The sequence below is a fragment of the Fundulus heteroclitus genome, chromosome 4, assembly GCF_011125445.2.
Source record: "Fundulus heteroclitus isolate FHET01 chromosome 4, MU-UCD_Fhet_4.1, whole genome shotgun sequence".
NCBI lineage: Eukaryota > Metazoa > Chordata > Actinopteri > Cyprinodontiformes > Fundulidae > Fundulus > Fundulus heteroclitus.
The window spans coordinates 3,365,380-3,384,840 of record NC_046364.1 but is presented as its reverse complement, the minus strand read 5'-3'; the positions used below and the strand labels follow the sequence as shown (position 1 = coordinate 3,384,840).

Here is a 19,461-nt window from a genome sequence, read left to right as displayed (position 1 = left end):
GTGAGGGACGCCGCGGAGTTCCTGGGCAAAACTAGCGGCAGGAGGAAGAATATGGGCTGTTTTCCTGCCTCCTTCCTCACTGAGAATGTCATCTGGTGTCTTTGGAGGTGGAGGATCTCTACTGGAGATCACCTCATTTATTCCCCTGCAGTCGTTTTTAAAAGTGTTTTAACTCCATCTGACCCAGACTTGGTGACCTCCTTTTATTAACCGACGCTTTTGTGTTTTTCTTTCACGCTTACAGGAAAAATCTTTCTTACCTCAACGTGCGACCTTTTCTTGGCAGAAACCTCTGCTTCCACATCAACAGCCATACTGGAGCAAGATGTCAGTTTTTCGCAGCACACACACACACACACACACACACACACACACACACACACTCTCACACACAACCGATCAATACTGGACGGACTAAACTTCTACTATCTGAGCCCAGGGAACCTGCAGCCCCAGATAATTCGGACCGGAAATCGGATCTGAACGCCCGTTTTTAACCACAAAGTGACTGTTGGATCAGAATCCAGCCCCATCATTGCAGCGGCCGGAGGTCCAGTTCCGGGTTTTAGCACTGACACGGAGGCTCTTTTCTGCTACGATAGAACAAAAGCTATATTGAAAGAGAATAAACAGTTTTTATTTAAAGCAAGTGTCGGCTGTTTTTCATTGTTTAGCCGTGTTTGCACTGTTAATAAAACATTTTGACCTGATAAATTAATATTCACACTGGGGTCTGAGACTTTGGCCCTTTTTCTTTTTTAAACCTAAAGTGATTGGATCCTGGTTACTTACATCACACGTTGGACTGACCAATCAGAGCAAAGGTGGTTTGGTTGCCAGTCATGTTATGGTGGAAACAGGAAGACAGACTCTCCACACCTGAACCCAGGTGCTTGTTTTAAAGGTTGTCCTCTGATTGGATGGTTTGGTTTGCTACTGGCTGTTCAGCGGCCAATGAGTTTGAGGTAAAAGGGCAAAGTGACTTTTTTTTTTTATTTTATTTTTGGTGTTCTGTCTTTTCTGGAGAAGCAGGTTGCCTACAGGTACCAGGGCAGCTTTGCTCTATAGAAAGGAAATCTGGACATCGTCTCCTAAATTGCTTGACTTGATTAAATCTAGAGTTGCATTTGTCAACTCCACGTTTTGGATTAATTAAATGAGTGTTGGGATGTGCAATATCAATGTTCCTGTTATGTCTTATAACGGATATCTACACTTTTTGAATCCATGAAGAAGAAATAAAGATCGCACAGCTGACATTGCTTCAGTGAAGCAGTCCAATCCTGCTCTGCATCACAGGACCAAACCTATGCCTGATGGCTGACCCCTTCTTGAAACAAACTAAATATCAGTTAACGATTTCAGGGTCTGATACTTTAAAAATTACCTAACATTGACTGAGGTTTATGTGGCCTTCCAGCCAAACGGCGGGCTCAGGAGAGAATTTCTTAACTCGATGATTGAGAAGCAAACAAAGATCTTAAAAGGTGCCTTAATGTCTATCTTCACCGTCTTTATTACATTTGGATCAACTTGATTGTGGCTTAATATAAGAAAATTAGCAATAAGCTTGGAACCTTTCTCTGGAGGGGACGAGGCCCACAGCACCGCTCCTCATCAGACGATAGATCAGAACCAGAACTTTGGTCTCAAAAATGTCACCATGGTTACATAATGACAGAGATTCTTGTAAATAAATTAGAGGAAAAAAAAACTTCCCACTTTAAGATTTAAGAAAGAAAGGCATCCATTCTGGTGGTAGAAGTTGCAGACATGAAGAACTTTTAAGTCAATGTTTGTGAATATTTCAATCAAAATCTAGAGTTTCTAAGATTTAGCCCCAAAAAACGCTGGGTTTTCTGGCTCCTTTTGACAAAATACTATTAAATAGAATTTAGACTTTCTTCACATAACCCATAAATGGGCTTTACAATAAAGTCCCACTCGCAAACCCGCGCGTGAAAAAACTGGAACCGAACCCACAACCTTTGGATTGCAGCCCCTTCACTCTTAGCCACACCCTCTAGTCTCTGGGAACACGTTTTTCAGATTTCTGCTGATTTCTAAAACTGGTTTTACAAAAAAAAAAAAAAAAAAAAAAACACCATTTATGACGCTCGAGGTGGGCTTCAAACCCAAAACTAACCGTAGAAATGAAAGAACCTGGAAGCGTTTTAATCTGGAACCCTTAAGCCGCGCCGGTTTGTGCTGGTGAGAAATGACGCAGAACACAGAGTCCAATAAGTGCGTGTGTTTAATAAATAACACTGGAACTTTGATGTTTTTCCAGAACATAAAACAACATTGTGCAACATTCGTGCGTTACAGGTCGGCGCATTCGTTCAGGAGAATCCGGGCCGAAGTTCTGACGGGGAAACCTCGCCACAGACTTCAAACTTTTCTGCTTAAGTGACTAAAACTGTAAACGCAGCAGAGAAAACTTCAGTCGCATCTGAAAAAATCGAATCTACGTATTTAAAATGCATCAGAGTCCACCTGTTGTGTGACTGGTTTTAGTTTAAAAACAAGGCCTTTGACCCGGTTCTTCCCGTCTGGCCCAAACTGAATGCCCTGACCGACGTCGGTAGCGTCAAAGTAAAAAGCAGCCTACAGACAGACACACGTTTAGCTACAGCAGATGAGCTCTAGACCCATCGAAGGCACGCCCAGGACGCCCAGCCTCCTCCTCCTCCTCCAAAAGCTGAAACATCTGGATCAGGAACCACAGCTGCTTCACAAAAAGCCCTAAAAACAGTTAAAGACGCCACTTTGGCATTTCATCTATTAAAAAAAAAAAAAAAAGGATTGGTTCAACATTTGGGAGGTTTCGGATTTTTAACAGAGGTGTGATGTCACTCATGTGTTCTGCTAAGTAAATAAAAAGTAGCAGATGAATTGATTGAAACTGTTAATCCGGCCAATTCTGAGAAGTGAAAACTATTAAACTGCAGAACGGATCAGAGGAAATGAAGAGTTTAGTGTATGACACGTAAAAGCAGCGTCACTTTTTCAGCTGATTAACTCAAAGTTTTTATCAGCTCATTTTGTTAACCTGATGTGATTTATCATCTATTCTAAAAATCCATTTTTCTGAAAGTGGAGCTGGTTTCTCTATATAATCTCAATCTGGACGACATCCGGTCATCGACGGCCTGTTTTGTCCACAAAGTAAGAACTTTCTGAGGGAACATGCTGAACGGCTGCTTGGACCCGTATTGGCAGCGCAGGAAAAAAAAAGCAGAGTGAGCGCTCTTTTCACAAAGATCCTCCCCACTGGAGAACAGAGGTGGATTTCTCCTCATCAACACAAAACCAGGCTCTGTTCTAACGTCTTGCCACAGGATTGGAACGCAGAACAAGACGAAGCGTTTTAGTGTCTCTCTGTACAGAACATCTGACAAAAACTAATAACTTCTTTCTCCAGATGTTCCCCCTGCATGAATCATTCGCTGCAGTAGTGACTCGTTTTTTCCGTGCCTGAAAGAATGACATTTTCAATATTTAAACTCCACCATGAGACGTGTAGCATTAGCTTGGAGAATGAGGTTTTAACCCATGCATTACTGTAGTGCAGTTTAGTCTTTAAGACCCACATATGGATTACTTGCAGAAAAGTGAGACTTTCAGCTGCTTCCATTCACTGCTGCTGTAACGTATCCAACCACTGCATGGCTCATGAATAAAAAATGAACTTAAAAAATATAATTCTTTGTCACCAAGCAGACAGAGCATGCCATAGAGCACTTTTAAATCTCTGTTCAGGGTGCCGGTCTGTTAGGTTTCCAAGCTATCAATCTCAGACGTCACGTTTTCTGGCGTTTTTGAGGTTTTATGGAAGATTATCACGTCCTGCTGCCGTATTATTTATTGTTTTTTTGTGTTTTTTTGTGTTTTACGCTTTGTTTTTGCTCAATTCGTTAGTAAATAAAAGTAAATACATTTTAAAGGAAGTACGTACTGCGCATGCTCAGCAGGGGTTAAAACAAGGAAGCGGCTAATGGCTAAATAAACGAGGCTGGCCGTCTCTGCTAACTCTCTTATTGGGTGGCCATTGTTGCCAGGTTTGATGATCTAAATTTAACGTTGTCCCTCAGCCTCCTGCGTGATCGCTAGTTTCTGTGTTAAATACAATCAAAAATGAACGATCACAATAAATGATGCTAACAGCCTAACCTAACACCTAAAGGTGGTTTATAAATATCAGGTTAACTTTCTGCTTGAAATTGTTGATTTGCATCAAAGTAAGTTCATAACAATTAGAACGAATCAGGCTTCTGGGTTAAATGTCGTGACTTTTAGGGGTGGTTTTCACTAAAAAAACAACTTCTTGCCCCATTTCAGGGACAGCTGCGTCTTGTTTCTTCTGCTAAGTGTTGGAAGACGGGAGGAGGTGAACCGACCTCTGCAAAGATCCCAAATGTTGAACCGTTGGTTGCAGCTGAACTTCGGGACGGGTCGCATCACAGTAGCAAACTGAAAGCCCACCAAGGACACAGTTAAGACAACACTGCTGATTAGCTTCTTCATAACACTGATGATTAAACCCCCCGGGGGGGGGGGGGGGGGGGCGGCTAACGCTCGCCTGAGACCAGTGGCACTTGATATTTTTAAGATTCATGGCCTCAGTTACCGCAACGCCGCCCCCAGGTTTTTAAATATTGTGTCCTTGGTGTTCTTTTTAAAAATGCAAACAATCTAAGGCATAAAAACAGTTTTAAAATAATAAAAAAAATAAAGCTAACACCAGTGACATTCAGTTTGTTCTTGCAAAATAACGAAAACCTAAACGAGTGCGTAAATAAAGCGTGCCGCCTATGATTACGTGAGTCTACAGATATAATGGTGGTTACACGGCGTGATAATACTGAGGTATCTTCATTACGGGCGCAGCTGAACTGCACGGATCCGTGTGGAAAAGCAACACAGACATGCATCAGAGTGGAAACCAGGAGGCGTTAGTGTGTTCTTCCCTTTTGTGTTCGGACCGTTCAAGTTTTATAAAGGACAACAGAGAGGTTTTTTTTTTTTTTTTTCAGGTAAAGCCTCGTTAAGACCAGGTATTTCAGTAAGAATCAGGGCACCAGATGAAACAGTCAGTACCAACACGCGGCAGCTCGGCCCGCTCAGGGGAGCAGCTGCTCCAGCGTGGGGTCGTCCAGCTCGTTGACGGCGACGATGTGGTCCAGGTGCTGCAGGTAGCGCTCCTGGTCGCGCATGAAGTGAGGGATCCTGGTCCGGTTCAGCGCCGCCAGGGGACGCAGCCTCTCCACGTCTTCAAAAGACACCTGCAGGGGGGGGGCGACAGGTCGCAACGTCACCAAACTCTGAAAGCTAAAGGTGGACGACAGACCGCGTCGGATCCACGCTGCTTTGGGTTTTCCTGTCCTGCACACAGATTTTAATTTTTTAACTGAACTGTGTGGCGAGCGCAAAGTAGAACCGCAGCTTCTCTGCTTTGAGGAGTCAGTTGAGGATCTGATCGAGACCCCTGGGAGTATAGACATTATCTACGTAGACGCGTCGTTGGGCGGGGTCTGTCTATGCTGTGATGCGTCAGAGCGTCCGCCATGTTGAATGTGGCAAATCTGCAGTTACTCAGTCACTTAAACAGTATCAGAGGGACTTTAATCTCAGAATATACTTTGTATTCATAATATTTTTATTTTTGTAATATTACAAGTTTATTTTCATGTCCCTTTGGCTTTATTCTCCTGAATTTATTCTCCTAAAGAATAAAAATAATTAAAATTATCTAACCTGGCCCTATTACTCCAGGAGTGAAATAATTCTGCAAACTGTGATTATTCTGGAAATGTTCCCCCTTAATTCTCATAATATGATGTTTTTCTCACAACATTACCACTTTTGTGTTTATTTTTTGTTTGTTTGTTTTGTTTTTTACTTTATTGTCCTAGGTCTTTTTATCTCATATTATTAATTTTACCTCTTTAATACTCCCCCAAAAAGTCTGTTCCTAAAGTTTCAAATGTGACACGATTTTAGGAAATAATGAAGACCACAATGTTTAGATTTAACAAATTGATCCTTATTATACACATACACACACACACACACATATATATATATATATATATATATATATATATATATATATATATATATATATATATATATATATATAAATAAATAAATAAAATATATATATAAAAATCTATATATATATCTATGTCTAAATACAGTAGTCTGTACTGTATGCAAGCTAAAAACCTTAAAAAGAATGGTGTTGCACAGCTTTTTTCTAATGTTGCCACTCTGCAGCTTTAGTGTGTCCAGTTTTGCAACATGGTGCAGCCTTAGTTTATAGAAGTAGTGAAATCAGCCAGAATACATTTCCATGCAGCACAGGAATGAGGCATCTTCTCTGATCCACGTTCACTGCAACAGAACTTAACTTTTTTCTGCCACATACAATATGGCGGTGACGTTAACGTGCGAACCTGCGCCCAGCGACGCGTCTACATATATAATGTCTATGGCTGGGAGGACCCAGGAGTTGCTGGAGGACCTATTTCCCGTCTGGATCCTCCAGAATGAGTCGTCTTTCAGGTTTTCTGTCGTGTGAAACAAAGATGCTTTGGTGACCTTGTTACCGTCCGCTCAGCCCACTCAGGACAGATGGATGCCTGCAGGCGACACCCAGGGCTTTAAACAGGAATCCTACTAAGTTTTTCAACATAGCAGGATGATTATGTTGCAAAACGAATCAGTTTGGAGAGGCGTAGTCAACACTGCATTGTTTTTTAACATCTTAAACCAGCTGTCAGCATCACATGGTTATAGTAACTAGTATCAGGAGTTAGCGCTCGGCTGCTGGGGATAATATCAGAGGATTTATTAGAGCCGACACGTAAAAAGCTTAAGGCAACATTCTCTCTGTCCATCCTGCCGTCCTAGCAGGGTTGTCGGACCTTTCTCTCTCTTATTATGGGTCCTTTGGTGCTTTCAGTGCTGAGAGTCAAATCTAAACACTATAAAAAACAGAAATGCACCGATCCAGTGTTTTCCAATCCAATCTGATTCCGATACCTGCACACTGCAAAAAGGGAACTAAAAATAAGTGGAAATTTCTTGAAATGTGTGCATTTGTCCTTGATTTCAGCAGGAAAATAAGATGATCTGCCAATGGAATGAGTATTTTGACCCCTAAAATAAGATAATTAGATAAACTGCACTTGAAATAAGTTGATGGAGATGAGTTGTTCATATTTTAAGTGCAAAAATCTTATTCCATTGTCAGATAATCTTATTTATCTGCTCAAATCAAGGACAAACACACTGATTTTAAGAAAATCTTGCTTATTTTTAGTTCATTTTTTGCAGTGTGGGCTTAGCCTATCAGCTGATACCATTGTTGAATGAATAAATGTATACCTTTGCATTTGAGTGAAGTTATCAGCCCTGAAATAAACATTGTTAAAAAAAGGTTCTGCATGTTCTTTAGAAATGTTCTTTTGGAGGTGCTAATTTAAGTTAAAAGTTGAAATTTAAGACTATGAAGTTTGAAATGTTTCCAAGTAGCAGACTTGGCTCGGTCCGGCGCTTCCTCCATGTTGCTCTGTGTTTGCTAACCGCTAGCTGCTGTGCGTGCTCTACGTGCTAACATAGACGTGATTACATCACTGTGTATGATATTAATGAAAAAAGAAATGACTGGATCGGCATCATTCATCCGATAACCGATCCAACTAATTAGTCGATATCGGAGCCGATGTCCAATACGGGATACTGTACTTGGAAAAATTTAGATATTTAAGACTTTGAATCGTGAAATGTAGTAAAAACTTTCTCAGTTCTTTTATTGGTTATAAAAACTACTAAACAGGAACAGCCAGGAGGTAAAACTGTATATATAATTTGATTTGTGGATCAGTCAGATCAGTCTTAGACCTTCATGTTGGGGCTTTCATGTGTCTCCAGGATTCTCTGCTGTTTGGGATCGGATCGCTCACCTTTCCTAAAGAAGTCAGCATCTTGAAGTCAATATTCCTTCGGTGCCGAAGAATCCGCAGAATCCCGTCCAGGTAGACCTGATCCTTGCTGAAGCAGCCTGAAGGACACGCACAACCACAACGTGACCCCAGATTGTCAACATGAACCATCTGTCCTGCTCATGAAAATATAAAACGCTTAAAGAAATCACAGGAAGAGTTTAAAAAGATCATCCTCTATCACCATCTAACATAGAAAGTACTCCTGGGTCAATGTGAGCTTCTGAGCTTTCTGTGTCTCTGCTCTGTCTTCTCTAAGCCCCAGTGGGTGGAGGCAGATGAGCGTTCACACTGAGCCTGGTTCTGGTTCTGCTGGAGGTTCTCCTCCCTGTTAAAGGGGAGTTTTCCTCTCCACTGTCGCTTCATGCATGCTCAGTATGAGGGATTGCTGCAAAGCCATCAACAATGCAGACGACTGTCCACTGTGGCTCTACGCTCTTTCAGGAGGAGTGAATGCTGCTTGGAGAGACTTGATGCAACCTGCTGGGTTTCCTTAGAGAGAAAACTTTCTCACCAACCTGGAGGATCTGATGGAAGCTGACTTTGGAAAGAACCTTGAGATGACATGTTGTGAATTGGAACTATATAAATAAATAAAATTTAACTGAATTGAATTAAAACCACATCAGACCTGAATTGGAGAAAGAATCCTGCTGGTTATCCAAAGTGATGTGAAACAGGTGTTAGGCATTATCATCAAACAGGTGGAACCCAGCACCAGAAAAGGGTCTTTCATCCTGATACCTAACGCCAGTCAGAGTGCCGTCGTTTATTTAGCCGTTAGCCGCTTCCTTGTTTTAACCCCTGCTGAGCGTGCGCAATACATACTTCCTTTAAAATGTATGTACTTTTATTTACTAACGAATTGAGACGTGATAATCTTTCATAACACCTCAAAAAGTCAAATAATGTGGCTATGCACCTTTGATGAGTGGCTGGTGTCACTCATTAAGCTGTTTGCTGTCAGTCACTGCTGCAAACAGCCTTTATGAACCCAGAGGTTAGTTTTATTTAGTCGGTGTGACGTCCCCACAGGACATTTACACAGCTGCGTGTGTTTCTGCTGAGCGTCCACGAGGACAGAGGTATGAGCCCGTGTGCACTAACCGGGCAGCGAGGTGTCCGTCTGTCCCCTCTTGGCTCGAAGGCAGTACTCCCAGCGGACGTCGGGGTCCTGGACGAAGCGTGCGATGTGGCTGAAGAGCTGGCTGAAGCTCATGCTGCAGGCGTGGTACACCGTGTAGTAGAGCAGCGCGGCGCGCCACAGGTACGGCTGCTTCCTCAGCAGGACGCTGTGCAGGCTGGCCAGGCCCTCCTCCGTGGGGTTGGCCGGCTTCAGGCCCAGCTGCTTCCTGGCCTCGGCGGAGGCCCACGGCTGCAGGCTGTTGTTCACGCCTCGCAGGTAATGCGTGCCTGAGGAGCAGCAGAGAGGCGCTGAAGGATGAAAGCTCGGCTTCCTAAACCGACGCTTTCAGCCTCAGATAAACATTTATTCATCTAAACGAAAGGTTGAATGTTTGTTCTTTGGTCAAATTTGCTCGAATACGGCTTTTAGATAATGCTGCTACACTTCCTCCCTTTCTTCCTTCCTTCCTTCCTTCCTTCCTGCGTCCCTCCCTTCCTTCCTTCCTTCCCTCCCTCCCTCCCCCTCCCTCCCTCCCTTCCTTCCCTCCCTCCCTTCCTCCCTTCCTTCCTTCCTTCCTTCCTCCCTTCCTTTCTTCCCTGCCTTCCTTCCTCCTTCCTTCCTACCCCCCTCCCTCCTCCTCCCTCCCTCCTCCTCCCTCCTCCCCCTCCCTCCCTTCCTTCCTTCCTTCCCTTCCTTCCCTCCCTCCCTTCCTCCCTTCCTTCCTTCCTTCCTTCCTCCCTCCCTTCCTTCCTTCCCCCTCCCTCCCTCCCTTCCTCTCTCCCTTCCTTCCTTCCTTCCTCCCTCCCTCCCTTTCCCTTCCTCCTCCCTTCTCCCTTCCTTCCTCCCTCCTTCCTCCTCCCTCCCTCCTTCCCTTCTTCCTCTCCCTCCTCTCCTTCCTCCTCCCCTTCCTTCCTCCTCCCTCCCTTCCTTCCTTCCCTCCTCTTCCCTTCCTTCCCCTTCTCCTCCTTCCTTCCTTCCTTCCCCCTCCCTCCCTTCCTTCCTTCCTTCCTTCCTTCCCCCTCCCTCCCCTTCCTCCCTTCTTTTTCTTCCCTCCCTCCCTCCCTTCCTTCCCCTCCCTCCCTGCCTACCCCCTCCCTCCCTTCCTCCCTCCCCCCTCCCTCCCTCCCTCCCTCCCTCCCTTCCTTTATTCCTTCCCTCCCTCCCTTCCTTCCTTCCCTTCCTTCCTAACCCCTCCCTCCCTCCCTCCCTTCCTTCCTTCCTTCCTCCCTTCCTTCCTTCCTTCCTTCCTTCCTTCCTTCCTTCCCCCTCCCTCCCTCCCTTCCTCTCTCCCTTCCTTCATTCCTTCCTTCCTTCCCTTCCTTTCTACCCCCTCCCTCCCTCCCTTCCTTCCTTCCCTTCCTTCCTTTCCTCCCTCCCTTCCTTCCTTCCCTTCCTCCCTACCCCCTCCCTCTCTTCCTTCCTTCCTTCCTACCCCCTCCCTCCCTTCCTTCCTTCCTTCCTTCCTACCCCCCTCCCTCCCTCCCTTCCTTCCTTCCCTTCCTCCCTCCCTTCCTTCCTTCCTCCCTTCCTTCCTACCCCCTCCCTTCCTTCCTTCCTTCCTTCCTTCCTTCCTTCCTTCCTTCCTTCCTTCCCTCCCTTCCCTTCCTTCCTACCCGCTCCCTCCCTTCCTTCCTCCCTCCCATCCTTCCCCCCTCCCTCATAGTGACATCATCATCATCTCTCAGTCTCATCACTATCAGATCATTTCTGGTTTCTGGCAGCGCACCGATCTCATGCCTCAGCATCCCCTCCAGCCAGTGCTGCCGCGCCCCGGCCAGGTTGATGGTCAGCGTGGGACGGCAGCTCTCCACCACCATGACCGCCTGCGACAGCAGCTCCTCGGAGAGACGCACCACCACCTGAAAACACGCGAGGGAGCTTTTTAGTTCCCCTCCTCTACACGACATCAGGGCTCCTTTGTTGGAGGAGCAGGACTGAAACGGTCCAGGAGCTGAAAGTATTCATCAAACGAGAGGAAAGGACTGAAGAGAAACATTGGCAGCAGAAACCACAGACATGAATACGTAGACGCCGCGTCCTCGGTTGAGAGGTGTGCCGACAGAGCGGCCATCTTAGGTCAGACCAAGCTGCATATATATATATATATATATATATATATATATATATATATATATATATATATATATATATATATATATATATATTGGATGAACGAGAGAGAGATGTATGTGTGTATAATTTGTGTGTATATTAGATTAATATGTAACTGCAAAATATGTAAGTGCGTGTACATTTTTCATCTAGTTTGACTTCAGTTTAAATTGTTTTGGTTCTGAATAAATATATGTAATCTGTCTGAAAGGTCACGATCACTGTGAACATATGATTAAAATGAGATCTGAGCTGCCTCCTATTCATTTTCACAGCAGCTGTCTGATCTGTGGTCTGACCCAAGATGGCCGCCCTGTAGGCACGTCAGCCTAGTGGCCGGCAGCATCCAGTGGGGCGTCTACGTATATGATGTCTATGGCAGAAACACTTCAGAGGAAGAGAAGATGTGATGACATCACCGGCGGCCACGCCCAGGCAGGGCCGCCGGTGATGTCATCAGGACGCGGCAGGGCCGCTCGCTGCACTCACCTCCCCCACGCAGCCCTCCTTCTGCAGGTACTTGCGCACCGCGGCCCAGACCTGACTCTTCGGCAGGACGCCGCCGGCCGTCACCTCCTCAAAGTTCTCGTAGGAGCCGAACTTCCTCAGGACGCACTCCATGATCCCCACGGCCTGCGGACGACCAGCGGAGATGAGAACGCGGCGCCGGCCCCTGAGGCCCCCGGTGTGCAGGCGCGCGGCGGACCCACCTGCTCCAGGAAGAGGCCGGAGCCCTCCCGGTACTTGTCCAGCACGCTCCTGGGCTCGGGCTGGGCGTACTCAAACTGAGGCTCGTACTTGTAGTCGGACTGGAAGAAGGTCTGCTTCTCCTGCTCCAGGTTCAGGGGCCTGAGGGCCACGAGCAGGCAGGGCCGGGCCGGCGTGGGCCGCGCCGAGCCCCCCGCGCCTCTGGCGATGTGGGGCAGGGAGGTGGCGGGCCGCATCTGCCCCTTCCCGGCGCGCGCAGCCAGGGGGTAGTTCACGGAGCAGGTGCTTTCGCTGCGCCGCATCCAGCCGCTCGCGCCGAAGCTGGGGCTGGTGAGGCTGCGGGTCGGGGGCGACGGGGCCGCCGGGCCGCCGCTTCGCCACGGGGGCTGCAGGACGCCTCTGTCGGCCGCCTCCTTAGAGCCCCTCAGGCGCTGCGGCGGCACCTCCATGCTGAGGGGCCGACGGAGCGGGGCCCTGGGTCTCCTCTCCACCGCCTGACCCCCGCCGGTCGGGCCCGCCACGCCGTTGTGGGACGCCTTCTCCTTCTTGGCGACATTGCTCCGTTGGGCTTTGGCGGTTTTGGGCGGTTCTGGACGGACGTCTGGCTCCAACCGGTCCCTGATGCTGGCACCCTCGACCTGATCCATGAAGACCTCACCTGAGTCCAACACCATCACCCCAGCCAGCCGCTGCGCCTCAGGCTTCACCTCATTCACGCCTGATTAACGGGACAGAACAACCGTCACTGATCGCTTTACTAATCGGCCAACAATGCTCTGTAAACAGTGACGTGCGGTCAGGGGAGGCAGGTGAGGCAGTGCCTCACCAGCCATCATGGAAAGAAAGAAAATATATAATCATAAAGTAATTTAAATTGTTATATTCATCCGGTTGTTTGTACTAAAAAATATTTATTTTTCATGTAGCTTCACCAATTTCGATTTTTATTTGTTCAAAATCGCTGAATTTTCTTATTTTCCCATTCAAATGCTTGGAAGCGATGCCGGTGAGGCAGCAGCGAGCTCTGCCTTACCTTGGATTGCGCAACCCCTGGCTCTGCGCTGGCTGCTAAGCGGAGAGAGCATGTTGCTGTACGGCGTCAATAAAATGGTTTAAACAAATTTAATATGTGAACTTATTTCCAATAATTTAGCTTATGTATATAATGTACAGTGCTTTTTGTCACCAACTGTGTTTGTGTAACGTGTTTCGTGTAATGAGCGATTATAAACGGCAGAGAACAGGTTCGAGGTGAGGCAGGCAGTTCTCTTGCCTCATGGCAGGGGGCGCTCAAGATCCCAGACGTTCGTCTTGTTCACTCCTCAACTGCCGAGTAAGTGACAGCGAGCTAGGCTAAACGATTCGGGAAGCAAGTCAAGTGCAGCGATAGATTATAATAGAGATAGTGATGTTTTTCCTCTCTTGCATTCATCCCTCTAAAACGGCGAGGGATGAATGCAAATCTCCTGGACAGCTTCTCAACTTTTTGGCCGAGAAGGATCTTGTTGTAACTGTTCCTGAGGCGACAAAGTTGCTCCAGCTCGTTCTCACGGTGCCAGCTACTACAGCATCAGTGCAGCGGTCATTCTCAGCCCTGAAGAAACTGAAAACATACAGCAGGAACAGGACGGATCAAGGAAGGCTTTCTTCCCTGGCAGTGATCTCCATTGAGACAGAGAGACTTTTAAAACTGAAGGAAGATAAGGAGGACTTCTATCGCAAAGTGACGGATGTTTTTGTGCAGAAGGAGCGACGCATGGACTTCATTTATAAGTAAAGGTAAGACAGTAATAACATTTATTTTGTTTTGTTTTTTAAGGAAATGTGTGTTTTGTGAGCTACAGTTTGTATGTGTAAGGATGCAGAAGTGAAACATAACCTGTAAACTACTGTCAATCTATGCATCTATTTGCAAATCTGATTCTGATGACGTCAGTGCCTCACCAGCTATGAACCTCACCGCACGTCACTGTCTGTAAACTAATTTATACTGCAGGGAAGAGAAAGAAAGGGCTTCCCACAGCATGATGCTGCCACCACCGTGTTTCTTAAGCTAACAGCCTGGATGCCTGAAATTAACTAAATTAGAATCAGACTCAAATAAGCCAAAAAATAAGCCTGGATCAAACTGATTTAAGCAAAAACTCCAGCCCAGAAACAGGACGTGGGCTAAATAAAGTAAATAAAGTGAATGTTTCGCCTTTTTGTAGAAAAACAGGAAACTGTTTATTCGGGACTTCTTTATTTTTAAAGCTACAACCACAGAGGACTCTGGACCTTTGTAGTCATTTGGTGCAAAAGAAGCATTCTCAAACTGCTAACGAGCAAAGATGGGGGGAAAATGTCCACTTTTTATAATAAAAGTGAAAAGAAAACTCCTTAACAGGAGACTAATTCTTCCTGCAGAGAGCAGAATAACATTTAAGGAACCTAGATGAACTTCAGTTGACCTGCTGGAAGGTGGACATCCAGCCCCGCCTCAGGTTCTCTCCCAGGATTTATCTCCATCCATCTTCAACCCAGCAGGAAGAAAACCTCTTAGACGCAGCGGAAGACCTGAAGTTGCAGGATAATTCTGTTACTGTTTCACCGTGCCGTGTCTAAGGTGAAACACCCTCGGTGGACCCAGTTCGTTTTACCCAGTCAGGCGACCCCCACTTACTTATTACCTTGAAGGTAGGAAGCATAAAACAGACAAGTATGCATTTAGTTATATTTTATCTAGGTAAAGACAGAGAAATAGTTACAGTCACACCAGCGCTGATGGGCCCCTGATCGGCAGGAGCCTCGAGTGCTCATTACACAAACATTATAAAGGGATCTCGGGTCACACCCATACAAGGGCGGTACACATCCAAACTGTGACATCAGCAGGGAAGCTGTGTCACCTCCGGGGTGGTATCTGATAGATATGTGCCAATCTTTTGGGTCAGTGCCATCTAAGTGTGCCATGCAGTTCTGGGATAAACAGCTCGTTCCACTTGACCTTGTTGATATCCTAACAGTCCCCCTGATGATGTGTCATTATGGCACATCACCAAAGATGATCAACCAGTGGAACGACAACTCTCAGTCTGTCCCTCTCCCAGAACAGTCGGTCATTCCGTCCAGTCCAAGCAATCAATCACGTCAGCTTCCGGCTTCCAGAGTCCATCCATCTGTGATCTCCATGGCAGTCGATAGTGCGGTTCAGTCTCTGGGGTCTATAACAATATTTATCGACCGATAAACGTGTGGTTCAATAGAAAATAAAGTTCAATAAAAAGATCAACAGAATAACAGTTTTCCATCCTTTTTCATTCTAGCCAATCATGTAGGTTAATATTACAGTCGTTACATCCTCCCAGCCAATCACAACGCAGACCCAGGAACCTCCGTCGCCAAGCTACAAAGATTTATTTATTTTTAAGAAGTATTTTTTTTAAGACTTTTGGAGTTTTGGTAAGATGTTGGTTGAATAAAGAGTTGTGTTTGAATTCAGTGTTCTTTATTTAAAAAATAGGCCATTAAGCAACGACATAAAATGTCCAGGGGTCCACTAAAAAAATATATATATGTTTTGAATTTGTTAATATAATTATCAACATGATTTCCATTTTACCGATATGCGTTTTGTCCAATATCGTCCAGTACACCCAGATGCATCATGGGACGGCTCAGATCAAAGCAGATTCACATTGGGATGGCCTAGTCAAAGTCCGGACATAAATCCAGTATCTATGTCTACAGATGCTCTCTGGCTATTTAGAACCGGTTTGTGTTGGTCTGTCACATAAAATCCCAGTAAAACACAATAAAGTTTGTGGATGTAGAAAGATACTATCTCCAGAATGAATGAATGAATGAATGAATGAATGAATGAATGAATTGCCAGGACTTCTGGGTGACACGGGGAGTGAAATGGACAGGTGGGGTTTAACTTGGACAGGAAGCCAGGGGCCCCTCATGCTGGGAGAGATTTTCTGCAGGAGACAGACAACAGGATCCTGTTCCTCCATTGAATCTGGACGGAAACTGTGTCCGTTTCCTGCACGTTTGCTGCTAAATCCGCCCGCGGAGAGAGACGGAGAGACACCGGGCTGGAGCCCCACAACCAAAACAAATCAGTGCCGCGTTCGTTGCTGTGAGGAAGCCTCCTAAAACAAATGCGCAAAGCGGACCAGAAAGTGACCAGAAACACTCACCGCGCTGGAAAAGTCCCGGTTCTGGATGGGAGGGCGGCGGCGGCGGCTCCTTCCAGTCGGGGCCGAGGCGGAGCTGCTTCCTGCCGGGACGGTGATGGTGATAAGCGGATAACGGTGCGGGGAGGAGCGGGGCCTGAGGCGGCTGGCTGCTGGGAGCCGGCCACCGAGCGGCGGATGTGTTGGAAGATTTGACGCAGCACGCAAGGCACGACGTGCTCCGCCTGCGTCATCACGCACAGCCACAGAACGAGGGACGTACTGTGATTCTAGTTAGCGTGGAAAGTTAGCTTTTATCTTAATCCCTTATTCAGCACTAGGTGCAGTTGGGATAAAAATGATCAAATCTGAGTTTTTATGTATCTGGATGTAATAAAAAAATAATTTTCTTACTAGGTTCAACAATTATATCAGTTTAGCTCAAGGGTCTGCAATCTTTTCCGTCCAAAGAGCCATTTTTGTCCCCAGCAGGCCCGTATTAAGACAATGTGGCACTATACCTCAAAGCCCCCCCCCCCCCCCTTACATGTGCTGTCAAAAACATCAGACATAATCAAGGGGATTTCTGTAATGTAATTTACTATTTACTAACTTACACAACTACATGTAGGCATATGAGCAGTGAGCAAAATTCTAATATCTCATTTTAAAATGTTGAAATCAAAAAAATCTTGATTTATTTATCATTTATTATTATTGTGACATCAAACGAATAATGCATGGTCTTTCAACAATTGCAAGTAAATAATATAAACAATTTATGAAAAATATATTTTTTAAAGCATGTGTCATGTGGTGACCCCCCCCCCTATGGTTGGTGCCCCTGGGCACTGGCCCACTGGCCCTTATGGATAATCTGGCCCTGGTCCCCAGTCCAGCCAAATAAAACTCGTTTAGGGTTACAAATGCCACATGACCTTTTCAAAAAGGACAACTCATAATATTAGATAAATGTATACTAATAACCCTTGTAGTTCTATTTTCAGGCTTTAAAATGAAGAGGATGGATACATTTTCTTTTATGGGACAGTGGCGTAAAACACAAAATGCACAGCTTCAAACCCAATGAAAAAAACAAAAAAACAAACACAAGATTACATGTATACATACATAGATTCTATATATTACCGATGATTTTCTTGTAATTTTGTTGTATAAATTGTTATCATTATTACTCTATATATACGGAAAAACGTCTTAAACCTACATTTGTTTTTATATCTCCATTCAATATTAGATTGTTCCTTGTCATTTTTGGCCAAAGTTATTAAGAGCCCTTGTGGAGGGTCCAAAGAGCCACTTTCGGCTCGGGAGCTGCAGGTTGCAGACCCCTGGTCTAGTTCAACAAAAGCTGCTCCCTCTTTACTTATTAAAAATAAAAAAACAAATCCTTGTTGAAAATGCTAAGTGTGACAAAAGTAAGTTCACTCTCACTGCTACCGTTTGAGAGGAGACAGTAGCAGCTGGGTGCTGCTGATCATCACTGAATAACCGATCATTAGCTAATTTAACCACATAAAGCAGAAGTCTCCTCAGCCAACTGTGTCGACACAGTGCCAGACCATAAAGGCGTCAGCAATGATCGCAGCGAAGCAACTGTTGCTGCCCGTCAATCTGAAAAGGGACAGAATACCTGCATGACTGTTGTTTTGTGTACATTGATGTTGTGATGTATGCAGAGCAGGAACCTGCTGAAAAACAGCATTTCATACGAGTCAGGGCTCAGTTTTGATATTATTCTTTTTTTAAAAACTCAAATAAATGAAAGATTGCCAGAGTACCCAGGGAGAACCCACACATGCACAGGGAGAGCATGCAGAAACGCCCCTGGCTAGGATTTGAACCTAGGACATTCTTGTTGCAAGCAATGCAACCAAGCAGCTCAACCCTCTCTGCAGGAAAAAATCTGCTGCTGTGCGTAAGGCACACGTCCATTTTTAAATCTTTTCTCTCTGGCTTTTAATGCTTATTAATGGGTTGTTGGTCTTATACAGGTTAAGGTGCATTTATTTTCTTGTGTCATTTATTTTGAATTGTATTGGTTCTGCTGGTGTTATTGATATTTAGCGTTTATCTGTACAGCACTTTAGCTTCCGTGTTTGTCTTTAAATGTTTTTAAAATAAAGTCAGATTCGTCTGAATTGCCTGATAAAATGACCCATTTTTAAATCCTCATGATTAAAATCAGACTTAAGGTAAACTTTTTGCTTTCCTGAGCAAGAGACCATATCCTCGTGTCAAACCTGTTTCATTGTCTGACAACATTGTTTGCTTTCTGTCAGAACTGCAGATCTCACTTTGTTACTAGAATTATACCCCTTTGAGTTTGTTGTGGGTTGTTTTTTCAGTCCTCCCCCCACTGGCCTCCAAGCCAAGAAAACTGGTTTCTTTTTTCTTTTCAAGCATCCATGGAAAGGTTTTACATTTCTCTTGAAGAATGAGGAAGGATTATAATTTCAGTGCAGCTGATCTGAACAAAAATAATAGGTACACATTCTATTTACGCTCTCAGTGCACTCCAGCTGCACTCAAATGCAGGTTTTACAGAGCGGATCCCTGAAATCTACATTACATTTAGGGTATTTCTATATGTAAAACTGGTTCAGTATTTATTGGCACAACTGTCAGGGACACTTTTATTAAAATTTAACAGATGGTCGTTTAACATACTCTTCATAATTTACATATTGCCCCAATGACCGCTGCTAAGTCAACATTGGAATGGCCCAAAGCAAATATCTGCTGCGTAGAGCTTGAAGAAAGCCCTGACGGTTGTCCAAGTTACACAGACGGCTTTTATGAGATGGTAGTTCTCAGCAGTAAAGATTAGAAAAGTTTCCAGGGCGTCTCAGGATCCAATGGCTTGATATTTAAAACCATTTGAGTGTATTACACATTTAAATCTCGCTTTGTCTTGACTCCACTTTACAGAAACAGTAGTTGGACCTATTGTAGAACTGACCTGTGCGGAAAAAACCTACCATTTAGATTTTCTTACAGTATTTTCTGCATTAACACCCTGGAGAGGTCCAGTTAGATGCACATACACAAAATGGTCTAATCTATACAGATTTATTCAGTTTTTGCTCATTTCAAAAAATATTTATCTGCATTAAAGATAACTTAGTAACCATTAAAAGCAGTTTTCAAATGATGATTTAATTTATTAAAGGAAAAAAAGCTTATAAATAAACCTGGTCCTAACTGAAAAAGTTGTTTTATCTCGTTATATCATGTGTTATAAAAGATCAGACAAACTTTTTTGGTTCTAGTTCACCAGCTAAACCAAGGCTGCATTACTGTCGAGTCACTGGAATGAAGCGAT

At 44.8% G+C, this 19,461-nt stretch overlaps 1 protein-coding gene across 1 annotated transcript; it reads right to left on the bottom strand.

Annotated features, from left to right (window-relative positions):
- Positions 1–2,236: 2,236 nt before the first annotated feature.
- On the bottom strand, positions 2,237–16,382 carry LOC105938839 (uncharacterized protein KIAA0895-like). Its single transcript, XM_036135872.1, has 7 exons — positions 16,140–16,382; positions 11,958–12,673; positions 11,737–11,880; positions 10,862–10,994; positions 9,117–9,422; positions 7,971–8,068; positions 2,237–5,285 (listed from the first exon to the last, which is right to left on the bottom strand). Exons 2-7 carry the CDS (start codon positions 12,627–12,629, stop codon positions 5,124–5,126), a joined length of 1,515 nt encoding a protein of 504 aa, XP_035991765.1. The 5' UTR covers positions 12,630–12,673; positions 16,140–16,382; the 3' UTR covers positions 2,237–5,123.
- Positions 16,383–19,461: the final 3,079 nt, after the last annotated feature.

What these genes read in the sequence shown, in the direction of transcription:
- LOC105938839 (XM_036135872.1), bottom strand. Translation starts at nt 12,629, where the DNA reads ATGGTGTTGGACTCAGGTGAGGTCTTCATGGATCAGGTCGAGGGTGCC. An exon ending in CCGGCCTCTTCCTGGAGCAG is followed by an intron (nt 11,881 to 11,957) that starts GTGGGTCCGCCG and finishes GGTCGTCCGCAG; the next exon opens with GCCGTGGGGATCATGGAGTG. An exon ending in GACGGACACCTCGCTGCCCG is followed by an intron (nt 8,069 to 9,116) that starts GTTAGTGCACAC and finishes CGTGTCCTTCAG; the next exon opens with GCTGCTTCAGCAAGGATCAG.